The sequence below is a fragment of the Ctenopharyngodon idella genome, chromosome 3, assembly GCF_019924925.1.
Source record: "Ctenopharyngodon idella isolate HZGC_01 chromosome 3, HZGC01, whole genome shotgun sequence".
Lineage (NCBI taxonomy): Eukaryota > Metazoa > Chordata > Actinopteri > Cypriniformes > Xenocyprididae > Ctenopharyngodon > Ctenopharyngodon idella.
In genome coordinates this window covers 55,947,509-55,971,663 of record NC_067222.1, presented here as the reverse complement: position 1 = coordinate 55,971,663, position 24,155 = coordinate 55,947,509, and the positions used below count along the sequence as shown (strand labels likewise).

Below are 24,155 nucleotides of genomic sequence, written 5' to 3'. Positions count from 1 at the left end.
CATGTGTAAATCAAATAGCTATGTTTAGTTTGTTGCTATGTAAAGAACAAAACAAAAGCATTAATAGTCATATGATTATTATTATATATATATAGAGAGAGAGAGAGAGAGAGAGAGAAATTCATCTTTTTAAAAATGATTCATTACAAACAGATTTCCAGGCATTACTTTTTTTCACAGCTGATGTATTTTGATTTGAAGAACTGTCTTTTGTTTAGTAAAGGTTATATTTTTTCTTTTTCTGCTGCCATTGTTTTCCTTGGATTTGCTTCTCAGTTCCATACAATTTTAAGCTTTTCTTGGTTCATTCCATGTTTTCTAGGCACCCTCTCTCATGCTAATTCAGATTAACACAGTTGGTTTTAAATTAATCTGGTTTATTTTAATTCAAGACTCCATAGTCCAGGTTTTAGTAATCTGTACTTAATCTGTGTTTCAGAAAGCCATTTTTAAGACATGATTAACTATTCTAGATTAAGGCCTATCCTGGCTTAAAGGGTTAGTTCACCCAAAAATGAAAATTCTGTCATTAATTACTCACCCTCATGCCGTTCCACACCCGTAAGACCTTTGTTAATCTTCGGAACACAAATTAAGGTATTTTTGTTTAAATCCAATGGCTCAGTGAGGCCTTCATAGGGAGCAATGACATTTCCTCTCTCAAGATCCATTAATGTACTAAAAACATATTTAAATCAATTCATGTGAGTACAGTGGTTCAATATTAATATTATAAAGCGACGAGAATATTTTTGGAGCGCCAAAAAAACCAAAATAACGACTTATTTAGTGATGGCCGATTTCAAAACACTGCTTCATGAAGATTCGGAGCACAAATGAATCAGTGTATCGAATCATGATTCAGATCGCATGTCAAACTGCCAACGGCTGAAATCATGTGACTTTGGCGCTCCGAACAGCAGATTCAATACACTGATTCATTATGCTCAGATGCTTCCTGAAGCAGTGTTTTGAAATCGGCCATCACTAAATAAGTTGTTATTTTGTTTTGTTTTTTGGCGCTCCAAAAATATTCTCGTCACTTTATAATATTAATATTGAACCACTGTACTCACATGAACTGATTTAAATATGTTTTTAGTATCTTTATGGATCTTGAGAGAGGAAGTGTCATTGTGGAGACCTCACGGAGCCATCGGATTTCAACTAAAATATCTTAATTTGTGTTCTGAAGATTAACGAAGGTCTTACGGGTGTGGAACGGCATGAGGGTGAGTAATAAAGGACAGAATTTTCATTTTTGGGTGAACTAACCCTTTAATTTAAACCCTGTCTGGGAAACCGCCCCTATATATCATAAATAAGTTTATCATGAACACGAGTTCAGTCTCTGGCGAGTAATGATGGAGAAACTGAACTTTTCAACTCCGAGTCAATTAAATCAAAGACTTTGAGAAATGATTCAGTGAATCACGACATGTGCTGCTCAAATAGTGAACATGAACGACAACAACAAACACTAACAAACTAAACATGTTTTCATCAAAGTGTAATCATTTAAATATAATCTATAATTCATTAAATACCAAGTGTAGATCATAAATGCCTAAATATGAAGTGTTTATTATAGTGTTAGTTTTGAGTGCTTTTTGTCTAAACCATTAACTTAATTACTTAACATTAATTATTATTTTCTTAAAGATGGCGTTCATTAAAGAGGAGAGTGAAGACATGAAGATTGATTTTATTAAAGAGGAGACTGAAGAAATAAAGATTGAAGAAACAATCAGTGTGAAACATGAAGATACTGAGGAACAAACAGGTTGGTTTTATTCTCACAGCTGAACTCAGTCATTTGATCCTTATTAAAATGTCCAGATCTACAGAAATAGAGAATATTTTGTGCAACATTAAACCCAATATCTACTTCTGAATAGAGAACAATGGAAAAGTAAAGAAGTTTTTCTGTTCATGCTCAAAAGTGTTGTACTATCATTTTAACATACCTGAACATAGAAGTAATTGAACATTAAAGTAATAGTTCACCCAAAAATTAAAATTATCCCATGATTAACTCACCCTCAAGCCTCCTTAAGTGTATATGACATTCTTCTTTCAGACGAATACAATTATTGACCTTATTCTGAATAAGACAATATTATGTTTAAAGGTGCCCTAGAATCAAAAATTGAATTTACCTTGGCATAGTTGAATAATAAGAGTTCAGTACATGGAAATGACATACAGTGAGTCTCAAACACCATTGTTTCCTCCTTCTTATGCAAATCTCATTTGTTTAAAAGACCTCTGAAGAACAGGCGAATCTCAACATAACACCGACTGTGACGCAACAGTCGGGATCATTAATATGTAACGTTACGCCCCCAATATTTGCATATACCAGCCCATATTCAAGGCATTAGACAAGGGCAGGACGTCTGGATGTGCACAGCAGAATCATCAGACTAGGTAAGCAAGCAAGGACAATAGCGAAAAATGGCAGATGGACCAATAATAACTGACATGATCCATGATATCATGATATTTTTAGTGATATTTGTAAATTGTCTTTCTAAATGTTTCATTAGCATGTTGCTAATGTACTGTTAAATGTGGTTAAAGTTACAATTGTTTCTTACTGTATTCACAGAGACAAGACTGTCGTTATTTTCATTTTTTAAACACTTGCAGTATGTATAATTCATAAACACAACCTCATTCTTTATAAATCTCTCCAACAGTGTGTAATGTTAGCTTTAGCCACGGAGCACCATCAAACTCATTCAGAATCAGATGTAAACATCCAAATAAATACCATACTTGCGCGATTAGACATGCTGCATGACGAACACTTTGTAAAGATCCATTTTTGGTTATATTAGCTCTGTGAACTTTGTTTATGCTGTTTAAGGCAAGCGTGAGCTCCGGGGGCGGGGAGGACGAGAATTTAAAGGGGTCGCAGCCTAAATCGGCATATATTTAATGATGCCCCAAAATAGGCAGTTAAAAAATGAATAAAAAAAAATCTATGGGGTATTTTGAACTGAAACTTCACAGACACCTTCAGGGGACACCTTAAACTTATATTACATCTTTTGAAAACACGTTCTACGGCACCTTTAAGGTGTTTACATGAGGTGCTTTTAGAATATTCAGTGTTTCCCACAGGTTTGAAACATACTTGCGGTGGTAGTCGGGTGAAAAATCCTCCTATTACCCACGGCACAAAAATGGTCTACTACATGTGACAAATAATGTGTGATTTTGAACAGTATTTTTATTTATTGAAATTAATTTTAATTGCATAGCATACGATTACATTTAATTACATACTAATATTATGCATTATTATGCATTGTAAATTATGCAAAATTACAGCATTTAAATGGTTATCCTTTTCCTATGTTCTCCTTTCTGTCATATAGTGAATGAATGAATGAATGAGGCATTTATATAGCGCTTTCCTATGTACTACTGTACACCCAAAGCGCTTTACAATCATATCAGGGGTCTCTCCTCATCCACCACCAGTGTGCAACATCCACTTGGATGATGCGATGGCAGCCACAGTACAACGGCGCCAGTGCGCTCACCACACACCAGCTGTAGGTGGAGAGGAGAGAGAGTGAAAGAGCCAATTCAATGGATGGGGATTATTAGGAGGCCGTGATTGGTAAGGGCCTATGGAGGGAATTTGGCCAGGACACCGGGGTTACACCTCTACTCTTTACGAGAAGTACCATGGGATTTTTAATGACCACAGAGAGTCAGGACCTCGGTTTAACGTCTCATCCGAAGGACGGTGCTTGTTACAGTACAGTGTCCCCATCACTATACTGGGGCGTTAGGACCCACACAGACCACATGGTGAGCACCCCCTGCTGGCCTTACTAACACCTCTTCCAGCAGATACCTGGTTTTCTCAGGAGGTCTCCCATCCAGGTACTAACCAGGCTCAGCCCTGCTTAGCTTCAGTGGGCAAGCAGTCTTGGGCTACAGGGTGATATGACTGCAGTCATAATTAGTGTCTCTTTCAGTGAAAGGCACAGATTTTACTAGTAAAATTTATATAATGAATAATATATGTGTCAAATAATGTTCTTAGCCTTTTCTTCCTGTAGGGGAGACTGCAATAATTTACTATGAATTAAATGGAAACCAAATTAAATACAATTTATTGTGTAACCAAAATACCAATAATGCCCAAAAGAAAAAGAATAAACTTAGCGTGTGACTTTTAATTATAAACAAGCCCGAAATACACCGTGACTCTTATTTTGAAATGTCTGTACTATTGCAGGCTGATCCTTCAGATTCGATGTATGATGTATTCCGATGTATGAGTCTTGCCTGACTGCATTGTGCCAAGTGTAAAGTTTGGTGGAGGGGGGATTATGGTGTGGGGTTGTTTTTCAGGGGTTGGGCTTGAACCCTTAGTTCCAGTGAAAGGAACTCTTAATGCTTCAGCATACCAAGACATTTTGGACAATTTCATGCTCCCAACTTTGTGGAAACAGTTTGGGGATGGCCCCTTCCTGTTCCAACATGACTGTGCACCAGTGCAGAAAGCAAGGTCCTTGACTGGCCTATACAGAGTCCTGACCTCAACCCGACAGAACACCTTTGGGATGAATTAGAGTGGAGACTGTGAGCCAGGCCTTCTCGCCAACATCAGTGCCTGACCTCACAAAATGTGCTTCTAGAAGAAAGGTCAAAAATTCCTATAAACACACTCCTAAACCTTGTGGAAAGCCTTCCCAGAAGAGTTGAGGCTGTTATAGCTGCAAAGGGTGGGCCAACTCCATATTAAACCCTACGGATTAAGAATGGGATGTCATTAAAGTTCATGTGCACACAAAGGCAGGTGTCCCAAAACTTTTGGCAATATCATTGAAGTCTGTGAAGTTTAATGGAGCCTGTTGTCAGAAAATGCACACTCGCAGGATTTTCTAACTTTTACAGGTAAAAGTATAACTGTAAAATGTAAATTGTGTGCTGAGGAAAGCACATCTCATAAGCATTATTTTTTTAAAAAAAAAGTTGCCAGCCACCACCAGCATTTTATGATTTTCACAAAACTTTAATGGTTTAAAGATTTTGTATGAATAGCTAAACATGAAATATGTCAAGAAAAATACTACAGCCTCTGCTTTTAATAAAAGAATCAAAACAAACATTTTATTCTACCTTTATGCAATCTTTTTAATAACACTTTAATGTGGTTATGTTTCATTATTATTATTATTATTATTATTATTTTTTTTTTTTTAAAGCAACATTTTGAACAAAAAACAGAAAATCTAGCTTTTTTTTTTTTTTTTTTTAATAAAGACCACGTCTGGATCGGATTCATAGATCACATCCATCAACCCCCCTAAATCTTGCATTTTCTACTTTTGATACCTTACATATTATCTCACACCTCTTCATGTGCTCAATATTTCATTCAGTAACATTAAAAAGCTTTGATTTTAGTGTTGATTAATGATTGATGATTGTGTTAGTTTGCATGTAATTGATTAAAGCTTTTATCGCTTGTTTCTGCTACTTCGTCTGTGTTTTGATCTGGAGGTTTTATACTGTTTCAGATGAGCACCCCTACCGTATACCAGTGAAAACAGACTGCTGGAAAATACTGTCAATAACGGGAAAGCGTGATGTCATAAATGACAGAAAATCTCAAAACGTGTCTTAAAGGGGTGGTTAAATGCGATTTCACTTTTTTAACTTTAGTTAGTGTGTAATGTTGCTGCTTGAGCATAAACAGTGTCTGCAAAGTTACAGTGCTGAAAGTTCAATGCAAACGGAGATATTGTCTTTTAAAGTTTAATGCCTGCAAACATGACCGGTTTTGGACTACAACGGGTAGGTGACATCATAAACCCTGCAAAACACACCCCCGGGAACACGCAACAAAGTGGGCGAGGCCATGTGGTGCAGCATGTGGAAGCAGAAGAGTTGTGTACACGCGACGCGTCAAAAGATAATAGAACCCATTATAATCAGTGTTATTTTCTACACTGGATGCGGCGCTGAAGCAGCTTCCAGAATCTACACGAGTTCAATGCTGGATTTGCTCAAAGGCTTTTACTGAAAGATGGAGCAGTTCCCACTTTAAAAGCAGAAGCTGCTGTTTATTGGCTTCAAACTGTAAGTACATTTTATTGTTTGTACATGTCTTTTAAACGTATAGTTCTGTTGCTATTTTTGGTTGCATCAAGGACATATACAAAGAGCAACTCGTTTTTGCTTCGCTAGCCAGTTGGCTAAATTCTACAAACACCAACAAACTATTATATGTTCATAGACAAACAGTTGTTCATTCTATAAATTAAAAGCTTCCTTTACAAAAATGCGACTACTCAGTCATGTATTCGGCTACAGTAAAGATTTAATCAGGATAAAACTGTATATTGAAAGCTAACAAACAGCAGTGACAGAATAAACACTTGGACACAAAGACAAAATGAAATACCGTTCATAAACGTCCTTTAAAAGCCGCAATTGCGATTGACCCTCTTCATCTGGGTCTGATTCGGGCTCAATTTGATACAGCAATAAACGCCGTTATTTACATTTTGACTGAAGCAACGGATGGTATGGGGCGTGTCGTTTCTGGACGCTTCAGCGAATCGCGATACACTGGGCCAGCTACCAACCTGCTAACCAATCTGAGCACATTGCGTAATTTGGAGGGAGTGGCTTCATAGAAGCAGGAAGTCAAAAGAGCCGTTCATATGACAGTGGAAACAGAGGTGTAGAATAAAGGTAAAATATATGAAAAATATAGCGTTTTCAAAAAAACGAAGCATTAAGACATGTTAAACTGTGCCCCAAGAACACAATCAAGCTTCAAATCAAAAAAACACTTAATCACCCCTTTAAAATAAGAAATTAAGGGTGTACTTGCACTAGGTGATCGAAAACAGGCCGAGCACTTTTGACCCCCTAAATCTGATTCGCTTGACTTGTGTGATTGCTCAGTACTGTTTCCTGGACCGCTTGAAGAGGCACAGTTGGATTAGGATTAGGCTCTGTACAGATGTAGTGAGATTGCTAACCCTGCCAGAGTACCGAATGGTTGCTACTTATGTGTGTGTGCTTGTCTGTCATAATTACAACAACAAATATCTTCTATAACTAATAGAACAGTACACTTTTCAATGAATTAATTAAACTATATTTAGGTTTATAACGGGTCCAGTTCTCACCTTATTGATGAACAGGAATAGTAGTTTGCGATTAAAGCTGCAAATTCCTCCATCAATGTCAACAATCTTTTAACAAGCTCATGATCTTAACCAGATGTGATAAATACAGAAGAGATACAGAATGAACAGTGGTGGGTCCCTTTGGACCAGGTTTGAAAACCACTGGAGTATTGAGTATGTTTAGATGGGATGGCCAACTCGGGTCCTGGAGGGACACTATTCTGTAGAGTTTAGCTCCATCCCTGATCAAACACACATGCAAAATTTAAGCCAACCTCAAAATTTAACCCCAAGTCTCTAAAAGACGGTGGTCCTCCAGGACCAAAGCTGCCCATTCCTGATCCATAGGGTAGGGTATAGATCAAGGGTGTCCAACCCTGCTCCTGGAGAGCTACCGTCCTGCAGACTTCAGTTTCAACCCTGCTCCAACACTCCTGTCTGTAATTATCATGCAACCCTGAACACCCTGATTATCTGGTTCAGGTGTGCTTGATTGGGGTTGGAGCTGAAATCTGTAGGACTGTAGCTCTCCAGGAGCAGGTTTGGACACCCCTGGGATAGATCATACATGTTGTTGGTTTTGATGCTTTAAATGTCTAAATTGTTTTATGTCTGTTTTTGCCCTAGACCTAATGACACTGAAAGAGGCGAGTCATGAACTTAATGAAATGCAAGAAGAGAAAAAACATTATGATAAACATAATGATTTCATGACTGGGGAAAGAGCGACACAGGCTAAAAAGTCTTCCTCACGAAAAAGAGCTCAAAAGACAGGAACTAAAAGTTATTTCACCTGCCAACAGTGTGGAAAGAGTTTTAAACAACACAGATTACTTAAAGTCCACTTGAGAGTTCACACTAGAGAGAGCCCCATCACTTGCCAACAGTGTGGAAAGAGTTTCACACGTGAAGACTACCTTAAAGTCCACATGAGGATTCATACGGGAGAAAAGCCTTACACCTGCCAACAGTGTGGAAAGAGTTTCAGTCAAAAAGGAAATCTTAAAGACCACATGAGAATTCACACTGGAGAGAAACCTTTCACCTGCCAACAATGTGGACAGAGTTTCAGTCAAAAAGGAAGTCTTAAAATCCACATGAGAATTCACACTGGAGAAAAGCCTCACACCTGCCAACAGTGTGGAAAGAGTTTCCCTGTAAAAGGAAGACTTATAGTCCACATGAGAATTCACACTGGAGAGAGCCCATTCGCCTTCCAACAGTGTGGACAGAGTTACAAAGAAAAAGGAAAACTTGAAATCCATATGAGAATTCACACTGGAGAAAAGCCTCACACCTGCCAACAGTGTGGAAAGAGTTTCAGTAGAAAAGGAAGTCTTACAGCCCACATGAATATTCACACTGGAGAGAAGCCATACACATGTGATCAGTGTGGAAAGAGTTTCACACATAAATTGACCCTTTATAACCACATGAATATTCATGCCGAAGAGAAGCCATTCATTTGTGGTCAGTGTGGTAAGAGTTTCAGATTAAAAGGTAACCTTAAGAGCCACACGAGGATTCACTCGAAAGAGAAGTCTTTCAGAAGTCGTCACTGTGGAAATAGCAGAGGTGTAAAGAGTACCTGAAAACCATACTTGAATAAAAGTTCAGATACCTTATCTGCCTCATCTCCTAAATCAAACACCTTTGATTCACAACTACCTGCTAATGTACTCGCATTCATGTAAAGTAGCCTTGTTGACAAGTTTGGGTGGATAAAGGCAAGCATACAAGATATAATACCTTCAATGCCATCTTTATAGCAGAAACTGCTGCAGAAAATGTATTGGAGGAAAAAGTACATTTACTTGTTCAAAAACGTAATCAAGTAGAGAATAAAAGTTGCTGATATCTTTGGTACAAAGTAGTCAAGAAAACACTTAAGTACAGTAACTAATTACATTTACTCAAATACTTGACACTACTGGGAAATAGTTTCACAGACAGGAAAACTATGAGAATCATGTAATAACTCACCAGAGAGTTCCCATGTCTTCAGTGTGAGAAGAGCATCCCATATCAAAAAGACCTGTGCCTCTTAAGAATGCTCTTAAGAATAGTCTTAAGCTTTGACTTGATTGTCAAAGAATTCTTAGTAAAAAGTAGGACTTTTCTAAGAGTAAAAGACTTTTATAAAGAAGCTAAAAACAAATTTCAGTAAAGTCTAAGACTAATTTTTAAGTGCTGATTGAGGTGGTACTTTAGTGTGGTGAACTAAGGACTAAAAATGATGTCAACTGTAACAACAGATAAATCATCTGGAAAAGCAGTTTGTTCTTCAATAACCCAGCCAAATACATAGGTAAACACCCTGCTACAGACACAATGAGCCATAAAAAATCCACAGAGGAATTTCCCACTTGGAAATTCTACCTTTCTCATTGGTCGTCAACCCTAAGAGGTGTGACTTCTCCCAGACCTTAAAAGCCCCCACCCAGTTCTTTCCCTCTCTCTTGCTCCTGAATGATTCTCTGTAGCTCCTGGCCGCTCTGTGGCCTCACAGGCCTCGACCTGCCCCAGCCATGTGCTCACCTAGAAGAGAGAGAACTCTTCCCCAAGACAAAGACAAACCCAGACCGCAAGTTCACTATTATTTCTACATTCAACGCAGAAGAAATCCATTGCAACTTCAGCACCATCGGACCAAACTCTTAAAGACTCTCTGTGGTGAAAATCAAATTTTTAATGTTAACTAATGTTTATATGTCTATGTGGTGTTTTTAATATGCTTTAAGACAAAACATGTGCAAATTCATGAGTCAGCAACATTGCTAAGTATATACTGTTTAAAACTGCAGTGAAAAAAAGAAAGTCTCAAGCCCGTGGTTTGAAAGCAAAGGAAAGCATATTTACATTGCCTGAATCATTCCTTGCTCTCTATACAGTGCACTACTTGCCATTCACCATGTAGAAACTAGTAAATATGTGAAGAAATTACCAATTTCAGCTGCAGCTTTAGCATCTGTAAGGGGCCGTTTTTTTTTTGCCCTCACAGTTCACTGACAAGGTTTGTACTGTAAATGTGATTGACTGTTAAAGGTGGGATATTTTTTCCTATTGAAAGAGTGATCTGACATAACAGTTCACTTTCAGCAGTTATTTTATCTATGGTTCGTAACATTTCTTACAGATTTCTGCTCGTTGTAAATCAGATACAGAAAAATTAGCACATTACCAGTACATAATGAGAGCGATTGCGTGTGTGAATTAGTCATACCGTATCTTTATTAATTGTGAAGCTGTGGTTTGTAAATAGTTCCTTCAAAAGCAGAAAAATATATGATATAATAAGTTTTAAGTTTCTAAGCTACTTTAGTTATAAATAACACGACAGCACTGACAACTAGTTTCTGCGTTCCTCTCTGTGTGCGCGATCTTCACATTTTGTGCAGCTACTGTTTGTATGAGTGTTTGTGCCACCATGCAGCTGCGTGAGCACGGTAGCTCGATATAATAATACACATCCAATCGATATAATTATATTATAATCGTATAATTCTCGACTCAACCCGCATGAAAGCTGTAATCTAGCCAGAGCAAGAGCAGAGCAGTGCAACTTTGGCGTTGTATCTCTTTTTTTTTTTTTACTTCTTGTTAGCAGCTTTTTCAGCGTCGGGCCAAACCATTATCTTTGCTTTCCCATTCCATTCTGTGCCATTTGTTTTCCACTGTGGGGCTGATAACGGTGCTCTTCAGTCGTTGCCTTAGTAACACAAGATTTTACACACGATATGCTATGTAAATAGTGACCTCGTTATGTAGGATGATCAGTTATTTCTTTTAATTGTATGATTAATTTGTGTTCATGTTGCTCAAATATCATGTTTAGCAAGCTACGGAGAAACTGGCTGGAAAGTGACTGTTTCTGATTGATGACGTCACTACTCGCATTCTAGCAGTAGCCTACGGTTCGGCACGGTTGGCTAATTCCGATGACTACGGTGTCTTCAAGTCACCAATTTTTCGGGATGCACTATACTATGAGAACCTGTTGCAAGCCCTTCTCAGTGCGCCGCTCGAATGCTCTGTCGCCCCCCTTAGTAGCACGGCATGGTTATATTGTCCTCGTAGCGTCTTACACGGGGGAAAATGACGCAGTACGAGTGTAGTATCGAAAGGTAAAGTACTCGGTTACTAATGTAACCTTTGTTCCTTTAGATACAGAACGAGTACTGCATACTTTGCCGCGCTACTTGCGGGCGCCTCATGCCGTTGCTTCAGTCAGAATAAAATCTGCTTAAATAGCCCGATTCCCCGCCCATTTTGGCGGGCTCGCTCACCATTGGCTTGGTTTGTTTACTTTAACTTCATGAACCAATGGCCATGCAGTTTCACTGCGTGATTGAAAAAGGCTTCAGTAATCAGAAATAAAGAAGTTTTCCCCCTGTAGCATCTTGTTTTAGAAAGACAAATGACGCAGTTCTCGTTCCGTATCTAAGGGAACTGAGGTTACATTAGTAACCGAGTACTTTCATTATGTAGTTACTATGGTTTTACTACAAAAACTATAATTAAACTATGGTTACTGTAGTAAAACAATAGTTGTACTATAAAAATCATGGTTACTACAAAAAACATGGTTGAGTTTCATAAGGGTGAGCGTTTGAAAGGATACTGATTGTAAGAAGGCAGCTGTCTGACTCTGAGATGAAGAACGGGAACATGGTTTGTGTAACATTAGCAACACATTATTAGCTGTTTGATAACGTAGTCAAGCAAAAGGCTAATCATATTAATTCATATTAATTAATGACAGAACCGTCGCAAGGGCTGTGCCAAGTGTGCAAGCGCATAGGGGCTCACGCTAAAGTAAAGTGACAGCTGAAGTGAAGTAAAGCCAATAAAGTTCATGTTTTTGTCCTTCGAAATATTTTAATACTATAAAACATAGCTAAAACAATATTGCTCTGAGCGTGTGACCGTGATTCATGTGCATATTCAGTGTGTCCTCGCACGCCAAGTTCTGAGAGAGCTATTCAGTCCATTATAAATTCGAGAGCAGTCCAAATGTTTTGCAAAGGCGTTTTACCAATTCATAATTTAAAACACAATTTAAGCGTCAGAACATATGAGCAGTTCAGTTGCAGAGCTGTTAAACTGAATATATGAAGCGAAGCAAGCTTTTTTCTTAAATATCCACAACACAAACAACAAATTGCTCGTATCCAATAAAATAAGTTTTTTTATTGTTAAAACCGCCTCCTGTGAGGCTCATGTGAGAGTGCGCACACACACACACACACACCTCATTTACATTTAGTTCACACTTTGATTCATCCTCTCTAATCTACATGTAGCCTCTACTGGTGATTATACTGGATTTAATACAGATCACTGCTTTGATATCTTAAATATGAGATGATTCTGTATTATGACGACAACCCTACTTTGTGCTGCTCTTTATTTCAAATGGTTTTGTGATCATTGTCTCTTCTGATCTAATTTCACTACTGCAGTGTACTTATTATTAGAAAATCAAACTTTCAGTTCATATATATTATATTGCTGTAGTTATTTAGCAGCAGTGGTTGATGAAGATGAGTGTCATTAGTGTGTTTTTGTATTATTGGTGTTTTATCCACATCATGTTGTGAGAAATAACAGTATTGTCTTTAATTAAAGAAGTTTTATAGGATTTTCTCACATATCCTGACTCCAATAATCAGTTTCTAACAGAATAAAGTGAGATGATCTGCTAATGATCTGAATGTCTTGTTGAATGAGTGTTGATAGTCTGAGGATCATCAATATTAACAGAGCTGCTGAAAACACTCTTTATTTCATGTCAATAGTTCCTGTTTTCACCTCATTTATTATGCTGATGTCTTCAGATCTGCTGTAAATTGACACTTAAAGCTCATTTCATTGCTGTCAACAGACTGAGGGGATTTGTGGACCTCAAATATGAACAATTATTTTTGTCTTTATGCTTTTAACTGTTTTTCTTACAGTTCTTTACTAGATATCTCAATATTTTAATGGAGAAACTGAATAAAGTTCTGAATTAGCATCAGTTGCTTTACGATAGACCGATATAAATTCTTAATGCTCTAATGCAGTTTATGGGTGAAATACAAAAAGGGGTTAATATAGCACAAAAATAATTAATTAAAAAACAACTTTTCAGGCATATTTAGAAGGAGAATCACTTGATGACATTCAAACACTGTGAAGGATCACACTGCAGCCCAAAATACTCTTTAATTGTCACTTTAAATCTTTAGACTTTGCCACTTTCCTTCAAACCACTAGCTTTCACCAATTTGTCAGCAAGAAGTTTTTAATCATTTAAAATATAATGAAATTTAGTATGATCTCTTATTCTTACATATATTTTATTAAATACAGGTCAAAATAATTGATTCCTTTTTGCATTAAATGTATCTGTTATACTAAATGATGATGGGACATTAAAACATTTTGTTTTCACAAAAGTAATTTGAAACATTTAAACAGACACATTTCACCTGATGGGTTTTTATGTAAAATCACTTTTGTACATTTCATTTGATGCAGACACTACAGTTTGATCTCTGGACTTTAACCCTATAAAAACAAACACAGTAACTGATTTATTTTTGATTTGGGCAGATCAGCTCCTCCAAACAATCTGCAGTTCAGTCAATAAAGCCCCGCCCACTGCAATTCACTTAATGAAGCTCCTCCCACAGCAGTCACATCATCAGTAAAGCTCCTCCCACAGCAGTTCTCCAATAAATGCTGGAATATTCCCATCAGAAGAGCATCAGGAAGAGCTGAAAACCGCAGAGAACATGAGTGATCCAGAACCCTGCAGAATGAAACACACTGAAGATACTGAAGAACAAAGAGGTTGGTGTTTATTCTTCATTCATTCATGATGCTGAACAACATTCATGTTAGAAAGATTTAAGCACTTCTGCACATTTAGAGAAACAGTAGAACTATGATAATGTTCATTTTTTAACATATGCTCAGTTTGAGAAACCTTCATATTAATTGTCAACATCAGTTTCATATCTGGTTCACAATTAGCAGGAGTGTTACCAGAATTTAGGCATTTTCAATACAGTTTTCAACACTGTTATTTTTAGGAATAAACAGTAAAACCAAAATGTATGAAGTAAATGAACTTTCCAGAATGGCTGACAGGGTTGTGAGTGTAACTTGAGCAAAATCTCTTCTTACAGTAACTTTGGTAACAGGGCTGATGAATGCAGTTATTCATTTGTGTAAAAACTGAGACAATGGATTGGGATTATTTTCTTGTCCTCCCATCATGCTGTAGAAAAGAGATGATGTCACTTCCTGGGCGTTTTTTAAAGGAGGAAAATCATGTCAGAAGTAACAGGGTTGAGTGAATCATGTAGGACACTGATAATAACACATTTAAAGATGCAGTCAGTCTAGACTTTGAGCATGTGAACTTTCTACAGGCACGGCAACGTCAAGATATGACGTGATATATTTTTTTAAAAACATAAATAACAAATAATAATCACTCCAAAATTTGAAAATATACAATCTACTCCACTTTACTGCAAAATTCACTTGATCTTGTGTTTCTGGTGTCCCACATTCACATGCGTATGAATGGAAGTCAGTGGAAGGAAAAGTCTAGTGTGACCGGCCCTTAATAATTACACAGTTTTAGGAAAATAAATTAAATACTACAGAAATATGCTCTAATGTTTCAAATTAAAATAAATTGTGTAAGACTTGATTTTCCTGCTAAAACAAAGGCTGAGATAAAACACCCCCAGGAGAGAAGATATTTTCTCCTTGTTTATCTGTGCAAAATAAAGTGTTATACTTGATTTATTCTGGACTGTGCATCAAAATGATCTGAATGTTTTATAGCAGTTGTCTATCACAGCAAGTCTCAATTTTATGACCTTTCACTTCATATTTCTCTCTTTAAATTATTTTGATGTACTGAAAATTAAATGAATATTTTTTCTCTCATTTCAGACCTGATGGAAGAAAGCGAGGAGAGTGAAGAACTAAAGACATTTCTAAAGAAAAGAGCCAAGAAATCTTTCACCTGCACTCAGTGTGGAAAGAGTTTCTCAACCAAACAACATCTTAAGGATCACATGAGAGTTCATACAGGAGAGAAGCCGTTCACATGTGATCAGTGTGGGAAGAGCTACAGTCAATCATCAAGCCTTAAAGCACACATGAGGATCCACACCGGAGTGAGACCGTTCACATGTCACCAATGTGACAAAACATTTCTTGGGGAATCAACCTTAAAGAAACACCTGAGAGTTCATACAAAGGAGAAGCCATATTAATGTTCTGTGTGTGGAAAGAGTTTTTCACAGCTGCATTATTTACATAAACATGAGAAAATACACACTGGTGTGAGAGAGTACATGTGCTTTGAGTGTGAGAAGACTTTTACTATAGCAAACCATTTAAAACAGCACCAGAGAACTCACACTGGAGAAAAACCTTACAAGTGTTCACACTGTGACAAGAGATTCAGTCAGTCATCATCTCTGAAAACACATGAGAGGATCCACACTGGAGAAAAACCTTACAAGTGTTCACAGTGTGACAAGAGATTCAGTCTGTCATCAAATCTGAAAACACATGAGAGGATTCACACTGGAGAAAAACCTTACAATTGTTCACAGTGTGACAAGAGATTCAGTCAGTCATCACATCTGAAAACACATGAGAGGATCCACACTGGAGAAAAACCTTACAAGTGTTCACACTGTGACAAGAGATTCAATCAGTCATCATATCTGAAAACACACAAGGAGATCCACAGCAGAGAGAAGCGGCACACGTGTGATCGGTGTGGAAAGAGTTTCTCTTTTAAAAATCAGCTGAAGATACACATGAAGATCCATGCAGTGGAGAAACCACATCACCACAGTCTGCAATCATGATAAGTAGTTCATCTTTATGTGCTGAGCAACAATCCCTCTTCTGTGTAAGGTAGACAAATCTCTCCTCTCCACCTATAGTTGGCGCTGTTGCTCTGTGGCTGCTGTTGAATTATCTAGGTTGTGAATGAGGAGAGACCCCGAAATGCCTCATTCATTCATTTATTCATAGTTAACTGTTTCTCAATATGTGCTCTTGTCTGTACTTGTTTGAAATGTCATCAGTCGCTGTCCAAGTACTGTTCCAATTCAAAGTTCACATCTAGCCAAGTACAATTCAAATCCTTGGATGTGTTCTTGATCCGCCATTTTATCGAGGATGCATTGAGAGGTGACTTGTGCGGACTTGAGACAGCCAGGTATCCCAGAATGCATCTTGCACTAACCAGCAAGTGTCAGTAGCAGAGGAGAAAACCCATGTAACACACTACTGTTATTATGTCATGATATGTAGTTTTAAGAGTTTTCAGGCATGTAGGAATGTACTGGTTTAAAGCTCAAATTTGTGGTTTATTGATAAAAGTAGCACCTATTTGGAGTTGTGAGATCCAGATGATCACTGGGCGCTCATGTACCCCGCTGAGAGCATCCTTACCTCGGCTAGTCCTTCTGACGTTTGCCGCTGGCTCTGATGTCTCTGTAGTGCTTAAACATAATATAATTCATCTTTTGTAAATCTAACAGGTGATCTTTGGTCTCATAAATCTATAATTTGTTGAACTAAAAGTGAAATCTCATAACTTATAGTTTACTGTTGTAGCCTATTAGAGCGCTGACTTTGTATGTTTGACTGAATCATTTGCTTTATTTTTCATTGTAGCTTCTTATACCTTTTGCTTATACTTATATAATGGGTATTTGGCTATTGTTGGCCATTAAAACTGACATTTAACAAAAAGAGTCAGGGGTGTGTTTTATATTTGCAGACTATATGCACATATTGACACATATGTTTGATATTTTTAAAATGGAAACAAAAAGAGGAAGAACTGTGTTTTATAGTTTGTTTGGTAATAACTATACATGCAGTGAAGACTGTAACACTCTGCCTAAATAAGGCAGGCTACACAAATAAAGTTTTTTCTTTTCCCTCCTAAAACTGTTTGAATGAGTGCAGATACAACAAATAACCACAAAACAAAGAATAAATTCCAACCTAGAGTGTATTATACAAGATGAAACAGAAAAGCAATATATAAAAAATGTATATGTGTGTGTGCAAGATTGTCCTTTTAAGTCGTTTTGAGTTCGGGAGCGCGTTGAACAGCACTGTCCTGTGACGAAGTCCAAGGCAAAATAATCCCACCAGGTTGGATATTTCCACAAGAATAAAAAACAGTCACAGACAAAAACAGGGAGTGAGAACGGCGCAATCGCGTTTAATTATCCAAAAAGAGCATGTCGAGTGTTGCTCCAGAATGCCAGTAAGTTCACTTCTTTTATGGGAAATGTCATGATCCTGATTACATCACAGGGATTCCCTGGCGGGTTGTGGCGGAACTATCGCAAGACAAAAAAAAGGAACACAAACACTTGACGGGGCAACAGAAAGACAGGTGAACGTCTCGGTTACAAAGGTAACCCTCGTTCCCTGAAGGAGGGAATGGAGACGTACGTCGGACAGACTGACGAATAGGAATCTCGCTAGAGAGGCCAATCTACTTCGAGTGTAACTACAACGAGCCAATGCACATTGGCATGCAATCATATGCATCAGCTGCTCGCCTCGCAGCGCGGGTATATAATGAGCAGCAGGTGCGTTGCATCTTCAGGTTTTCGCTGAGGAGCCGAACCGGATAGGCGGCAGCATCAGCGGGGTACAGCGACTGTGGCGACGGGACGTACGTCTCCGTTCCCTCCTTCAGGGAACGAGGGTTACCTTTGTAACCGAGACGTTCCCATTCAGTCGGTCACGTTTGACGTACGTCGGACAGACGAATAGGAATCCCTACCAAAGCGCCACAGGAGCTGCCCCCTTCCAGCGCTCTGTTGTAAGCCACCTGAACCCCCTTGCCTACGGACGGTGGGACAGGGCTAACACAGAGAGTGTCGATCACTGCTGTTCCCCAAAACCCATTCAGTGAGACTATTGGATAACGCTGGGAAAGCGCACCCTTCTGCTGGGAAAGGAACGCTGCGGAAGCCACATCCTTCCCCGAAGGAGTTATGTGGAGAAGTACATATGGACTAACCCGTAGGCTGTACTACGTATGGAAGAACTGGGGACTCCAACTCGATGAGAGGCGGGTTCTCCCAGAGGGAAAGACACGGGCTTCGTATAGGAGCAACCGTGGAACTAGACATATGGGATCCCAGTAGGGTCACACATATGGTACCCAGCCTAAACCCGGTTCTCAAGGATACAACGGAGTATAGGCCTAGCGCCAGACGCTCCGCCACGTCGGCTGCCGAAGGGAGATCGGAGGACTCAACAGGGTCTGCCTTGTAGGGACTCTCTGGAGAAAAAGCGCATGTAAGCGCAGCAAGCCGACACTAAGCCGGGGCCTCTCCGTGCCTCTGACCTGAGGTGAGAACACGGGAGGAGACCGGCTCGACACGAAGGCTATAGAATCTAGCGAACGTGTTAGGTGTCACCCAGCCCGCAGCTCTACAGATGTCTGTTAGCGAGGCGCCACGAGCCAGCGCCCAGGAAGATGCGACGCCTCTCGTGGAGTGCGCATGCAACCTGAGTGGGCAGGGCACGCCCTGAGCTTGGTAAGCCAGGGCGATGGCATCCACTATCCAGTGGGCCGTCCTCTGCTTGGAGACAGCCTTTCCCTTCTGCTGGCCTCCGTAACAGACAAAGAGCTGGTCTGAGGTCCTGAAGCTTTGAGTTCTGTCTATGTACAGTCGCAAAGCGCGAACTGGACAGAGCAAAGCCAGGGCTGGGTCTGCCTCCTCCGGGGGCAGCGCTTGCAGGCTCACTACCTGGTCCCAGAAGGGAGTGGTAGGAACCTTGGGCACATAGCCAGGCCGGGGTCTCAGTACCACGTGGCCGTCACCCGGCCCGAACTCTAGGCACGATTTGTCGACCGAAAAAGACTGCAGGTCCCCTACCCTCTTGATGGAGGCCAATGCAACCAGCAGCAAAGTCGTCATAGACAGAATCTTTAAGTCTGCTGATTGCAAGGGCCCAAAGGGAGCAATCTGAAGTGCTCTCAGCACCAGAGCAAGGTCCCAAGAGGGTATGGAGGGAGGACGAGGAGGATTCAATCGCCTCGCCCCGCTAAGGAACCTGGCGACCAGGTCATGCTGACCAACAGACTTGCAATCTATGTGGTCATGATATGCGGAGATAGCAGCAGTATGGACTTTGAGGGTGGAGGGGGACAGCCTACGCTCCAACCCCTGCTGCAAGAAGGAAAGCACGACACCGATCGAGTTTCATGGAGTTTCCAGAGGTCTGGACGCGGGTGCCAGAGAGTGCCCCGTCTCTGAGAAAGAAGATCCTTCCTCAGAGGAATGGGCCAGGGAGGGGCTGTCGCGAGGAGTGAGAGTTCTGGGAACCAGGTCCGGTTGGGCCAATAGGGCGCAACTAGCAGGACCTGCTCCTCGTTCTCCCTGACTTTGCACAGGGTCTGTGCAAGTAGGCTCACTGGGGGAAACGCATATTTGCGAAGGCCCCGGGGCCATCTGTGCGCCAGTGCATCTGTTCCGAGTGTTCCCTCGGACAGGGAGTAAAACAACCGGCAATAGGAGGTTTCTGGTGATTCAAACAGGTCTACCTGAGCCTCTCCGAACTCTCTCCAAATCAGCTGGACCACCTGGGGGTGGAGTCGCCACTCTCTTGGCAGCGCAGCTCGTGATAGCTCGTCGGCTACACGGTTGAGCACACCGGGAACATGAATGGCACGAAGCGACCTCAGATGCTTCTGACTCCAAAGGAGGAGATGGCGGGCGAGTTGCGACATGCGACGGGAGCGTAGACCACCTTGATGGTTGATGTACGCAACGGTCGCAGTGTTGTCCGTACGGACCAGTACATGCTTGCCCCGTAGCGGCCCTTTGAGGCAGCACAGAGCAAGGCGTACCGTTAGCAACTCGAGGCAGTTGATGTGCCAATGCAGATGGGGGCCCGTCCACACCCCTGACACTGCATGCCCGTTGTACGTGGCACCCCAGCCTGTGGCAGAGGCATCTGCGAATACCACAGCATGCCGGGACACCTGCTCTAGGGGCACTCCAGCCTGAAGAAACAAGGGGTCTGACCACGGGCTGAAGGCTTGGCGGCACTCCTGAGTGATTGCCACCCGGAACGTGCCGCGTTGCCACGCCCATCTCGGGACCCGGCCGTGGAGCCCCACCCATCTCTGGGTCACCCGTCTCAGGGGTGATTTTTCACTAACCACTTAAACAGTAGCAGAGACGGGAGGCGTCATCTTCCTGCAGCGGACACAGTAGAGCAGACTGGGCCCGAGTTTTTTTTTTTTCTGCAGGGGACAACACCCTTGGCAACGAGCAGACTGAGGGCCCACGAGGAACTCAATGGTTTGTCGGGGGAGGCTCCCCGACAAACCTGAATCTGAGTCAGCATAAGCACATACCATTACAGTGGGCAGCGTCACCCTCATTTCCAGAGCATAACAGCCCTCTCTCCGATGCTGCAATCGACATCTGACCCTCAGCTGGAGCCCTGAATGAAATGCTAGGTTCCCCTATGAAAAGGACCAGCAATCCAATCCAGAAGCTGCACAGCATGTAATGCGCTAGAGAGGGAGGGGCCCTAGGGGGTTGGTTCCCCGAAGGAACCCCTCAACCTCAAGTCACCCAAGCCATTTCACCAAAGTAGACCTCTTCTGGTGCACCAGAGAGGGCGCTACAATGGAGATTAGGCAAGGAGACCGCGCATCTAGAGCGCCGAGCGAGCGCTGGGTTGCCGTGACAACCCGCGCTGCAGCCCGACAGCTCGACGGCACACGACAGGCAGAGGAGCGAGAGGTTTGCTCTCGCTGATCTCCGCGGTCTCCCAGAGTGTCGGGCAGACCCACGGCTGTGCTTTTACACACAAGTGGCAGCTGGCCAACAACAGAGGGGACTCAAGCTTCCCGGAGAAAGAAGAGTCACGACCGGTGTGTCGACGTGATCATGTTCTCATACGAAAACATGAACCACCCACGAACATCGTTTCAGCACGCGCCCAGACATGTGAAACAGTGATCGTGGCCATCAGTGAGGACAGGAAACGACCGCATCCAGAAACACACAAATAGAATGTCATCTTTAAAAAGACGCAAGCTCTACTTGTGTAAGCTCTTTTAGGGACTTTACTCTTTTAGAGTGCTGAAGCACGCAGGGGAACGGCCGCCGCAACACAGACAGGGATTGTGTGTAGCCTGTCGTGTGCTCTTTCTCTCTTCGAAGGCGCTCACTCTTACCAGCCGTAAAAATGGCTTTCAGCGCTCGAAGCGCACCGTACCGTCCGTGAGAACAGCCTTCTGACGCTGTCAAAACAGCTATTTGCTCTATAATGGCAAACGAAACAAAAAACAGAAAATAAAGAGAGGACTTCGACCCCGCTGCAGTGCTGTTCGCCCGCACTCGAAAAAAAGAGAAGTTCAACCAAAAAGCTTGATTCGTCTTCTAGCAGACACTTGCTTGCAGAGAACAGGAACAAACACCGTTTGGCTCCGAAGCGAAAAGCTGAAGATGCAACGCACCTGCTGCTCGTTATATACCCGCGCTGCGAGGCGAGCAGCTGATGCATATGATTGCATGCCAATGTGCATTGGCTCGTTGTAGTTACACTCGAAGTAGATTGGCCTCTCTAGCGAGATTCCTATTCGTCGGTCTGTCCGACGTACGTCGAACGTGACCGACTGAATGGGAACACAATTATACACAGACAGTTGACATATATACACAATTTAGAAAGCAGCCTTATAAACCCCAGGCGATGACGTCAAAGTAGAGTGTCCGTAATAACGCTTCAGATTAACCATGTTAAATACATCAGTTTTAGGTGGGTTGCCTCAGCACACAGTGTAATTTATTGGCCCTGTTTTGCTTTTTACTTCAGCTGGTACTCCCACTTGGGCATTAGCTTGGTAGAAAATTTATTAGAGGAACTGGAAAGAGCTTGGACACACAAGTCATAGTGACTCCTTAAAATAGTTTGTAACAGTTCGTAAATGCATTCATAAGTGCAGGAAGATTTAGAAGAACTAGAGAGTTTTAAAATGCCCTCTCTGAGCAGTGGCAGCTAATAACGCCAGCATTCACCCGGAAGTCATGGATTTCTCCTTGATTGAAGAAACGATGACAAACTTGCATGGTTAGTTTGACTCTTGTAGTAGGGAAGAGTTCTTTCTCTCTTCTAGGTAAGCATATGGGGTGCTGGTTGAGGCCTGGCCGTGGAGCACCCAGCAGATGTGGAGTGTTGGCCGGAGGAGGCAAGAGAGAGGGAGGGGGAGCTGTGTGTCACTCTTTAAAGTCTGGGAGAAGCTACACCTCTTAGGGTCAACCTGATCAATAAGTGGGAAATTCCTCTGTGGGGGAGTTTATGGCTCTTGTTTTTGAGCATGATTAAACTGGGCCTGGGATTGTTTTCATTTATACTCCAATTAATACAGCAAACACAAATTGCAAAATGCATCCTATGAGGAAGTCATACATGAAAGTGTAAGTCATGAAATGAGCATTAATTTGATTGGAGACACAATATATGTGAGGTTACATGAACTAGTAGTTCGCACATAAGACATGCATAAAACAAAATACAAAAGAAAAGACACTTTACAAGACAGTTATAATCATACGCACAATGTCCTGGGGTGCATGTTCATTTATAGAAAAGTTTGTCTATAATTTGAGGCAGAAGAGTCTGTTTTTACAGGCTTTGTGACTTCTCTATGGCCTAGTGATTCAAAGTTAGTTTAATGCCTACAAAAACGACTGGTTTGGACAACAACGAGCTTCTTCCCGGGTTGGTGACATCATAAACCCTGCAAAACACTGTCCTCAGGAACACGCAACAAAGTGGGCGAGGCCATGTTGCGCAGCATATGGAAGCGGAAGAGTTGTGTACACCGGACGCGAGCGGCGCGACAAAAGATAATAGAACCCATTATAATCAGTGTTATTTTCTACACTGGATGCGGCGCTGAAGACAGCTTCCAGAATCTACATGAGTTCAATGCTGGATTTGCTCAAAGGCTTTTACTGAAAGATGGAGCAGTTCCCAGTTTAAAAGCAGAAGCTGCTGTTTATCTGCCCCAAACTGTAAGTATGTTTTATTGTTTCTACATGTCTTTTAAACGTATAGTTCTGTTGCTATTTTTGGTTGCATCAAGGACGTAAACAAAGACCAACTCGTTTTTGCTTCGCTAGCCAGTTAGCTAAATTCTACAAACACCAACAAACGTTTACTTTCATAGACAAACAGTTGTTCATACTATAAATTAAACGCTACCTTTACAAAAATGCTACTACTCAGTCATGTATTCGGTTACAGTAAAACTTTAATCAGGATAAAACCGTATATTGAAAGCTAACAAACAGCAGTGACAGCATATCTAAACACTTTGACACAAATACTAAATGAAATACCATTCATAAACGTCCTTTAAAGGGTTAGTTCACCCAAAAATGAAAATTCTGTCCTTTATTACTCACCCTCATGCCGTTCCACACCCGTAAGACCTTTGTTAATCTTCGGAACAAAAATTAAGGTATTTTTGTTTAAATCCAATGGCTCAGTGAGGCCTTCATAGGGAGCAATGACATTTCCTCTCTCAAGATCCATTAATGTACTAAAAACATATTTAAATCAGTTCATGTGAGTACAGTGGTTCAATATTAATATTATAAAGCGACGAGAATATTTTTGGAGCGCCAAAAAAAAAAAAAAAAAAAAAGACTTATTTAGTGATGGCCGATTTCAAAACACTGCTTCAGGAAGCATCGGAGCATAATGAATCAGGGTGTCGAATCAGCGGTTCGGAGCGCCAAAGTCACGTGATTTCAGCCGTTGGCAGTTTGACACGTGATCTGAATCATGATTCGATACACTGATTCATCCGTCGGATTTCAACTAAAATATCTTAATTTGTGTTCCGAAGATTAACGAAGGTCTTACGGGTGTGGAACGGCATGAGGGTAA

General features: G+C 41.0%; 2 protein-coding genes across 6 annotated transcripts in view; both read left to right on the top strand.

Moving 5' to 3' along the window:
• Positions 1-12,880, top strand: part of LOC127508857 (gastrula zinc finger protein XlCGF8.2DB-like) — a 158,727-nt gene extending 145,847 nt beyond the window's left edge. For 2 of the 5 annotated variants that reach the window (XM_051887319.1, XM_051887318.1), the window contains exons 2-3: positions 1,663-1,783; positions 7,800-12,880. In XM_051887319.1, the coding sequence (XP_051743279.1) occupies positions 1,663-1,783; positions 7,800-8,764 (1,086 nt within the window). In that variant the 3' untranslated portion in view covers positions 8,765-12,880. Of the gene's footprint in view, positions 1-1,662; positions 1,784-2,264; positions 6,112-7,799 lie in introns of those variants that run through there. The other 3 variants (XM_051887321.1, XM_051887322.1, XM_051887320.1) reach the window with 3 other exon arrangements.
• Positions 1,658-17,150, top strand: LOC127508912 (zinc finger protein 664-like). The gene is made up of 3 exons (XM_051887414.1): positions 1,658-1,783; positions 13,770-14,009; positions 15,129-17,150. The coding sequence occupies exon 3, from the start codon at positions 15,536-15,538 to the stop codon at positions 16,058-16,060; it is 525 nt and encodes a 174-aa protein (XP_051743374.1). The 5' UTR covers positions 1,658-1,783; positions 13,770-14,009; positions 15,129-15,535; the 3' UTR covers positions 16,061-17,150.
• Positions 17,151-24,155: the final 7,005 nt, after the last annotated feature.

Excerpts from the sequence above, each read along its gene's own strand:
- LOC127508912 (XM_051887414.1), top strand. The coding sequence starts at position 15,536 with ATGTGCTTTGAGTGTGAGAAGACTTTTACTATAGCAAACCATTTAAAA.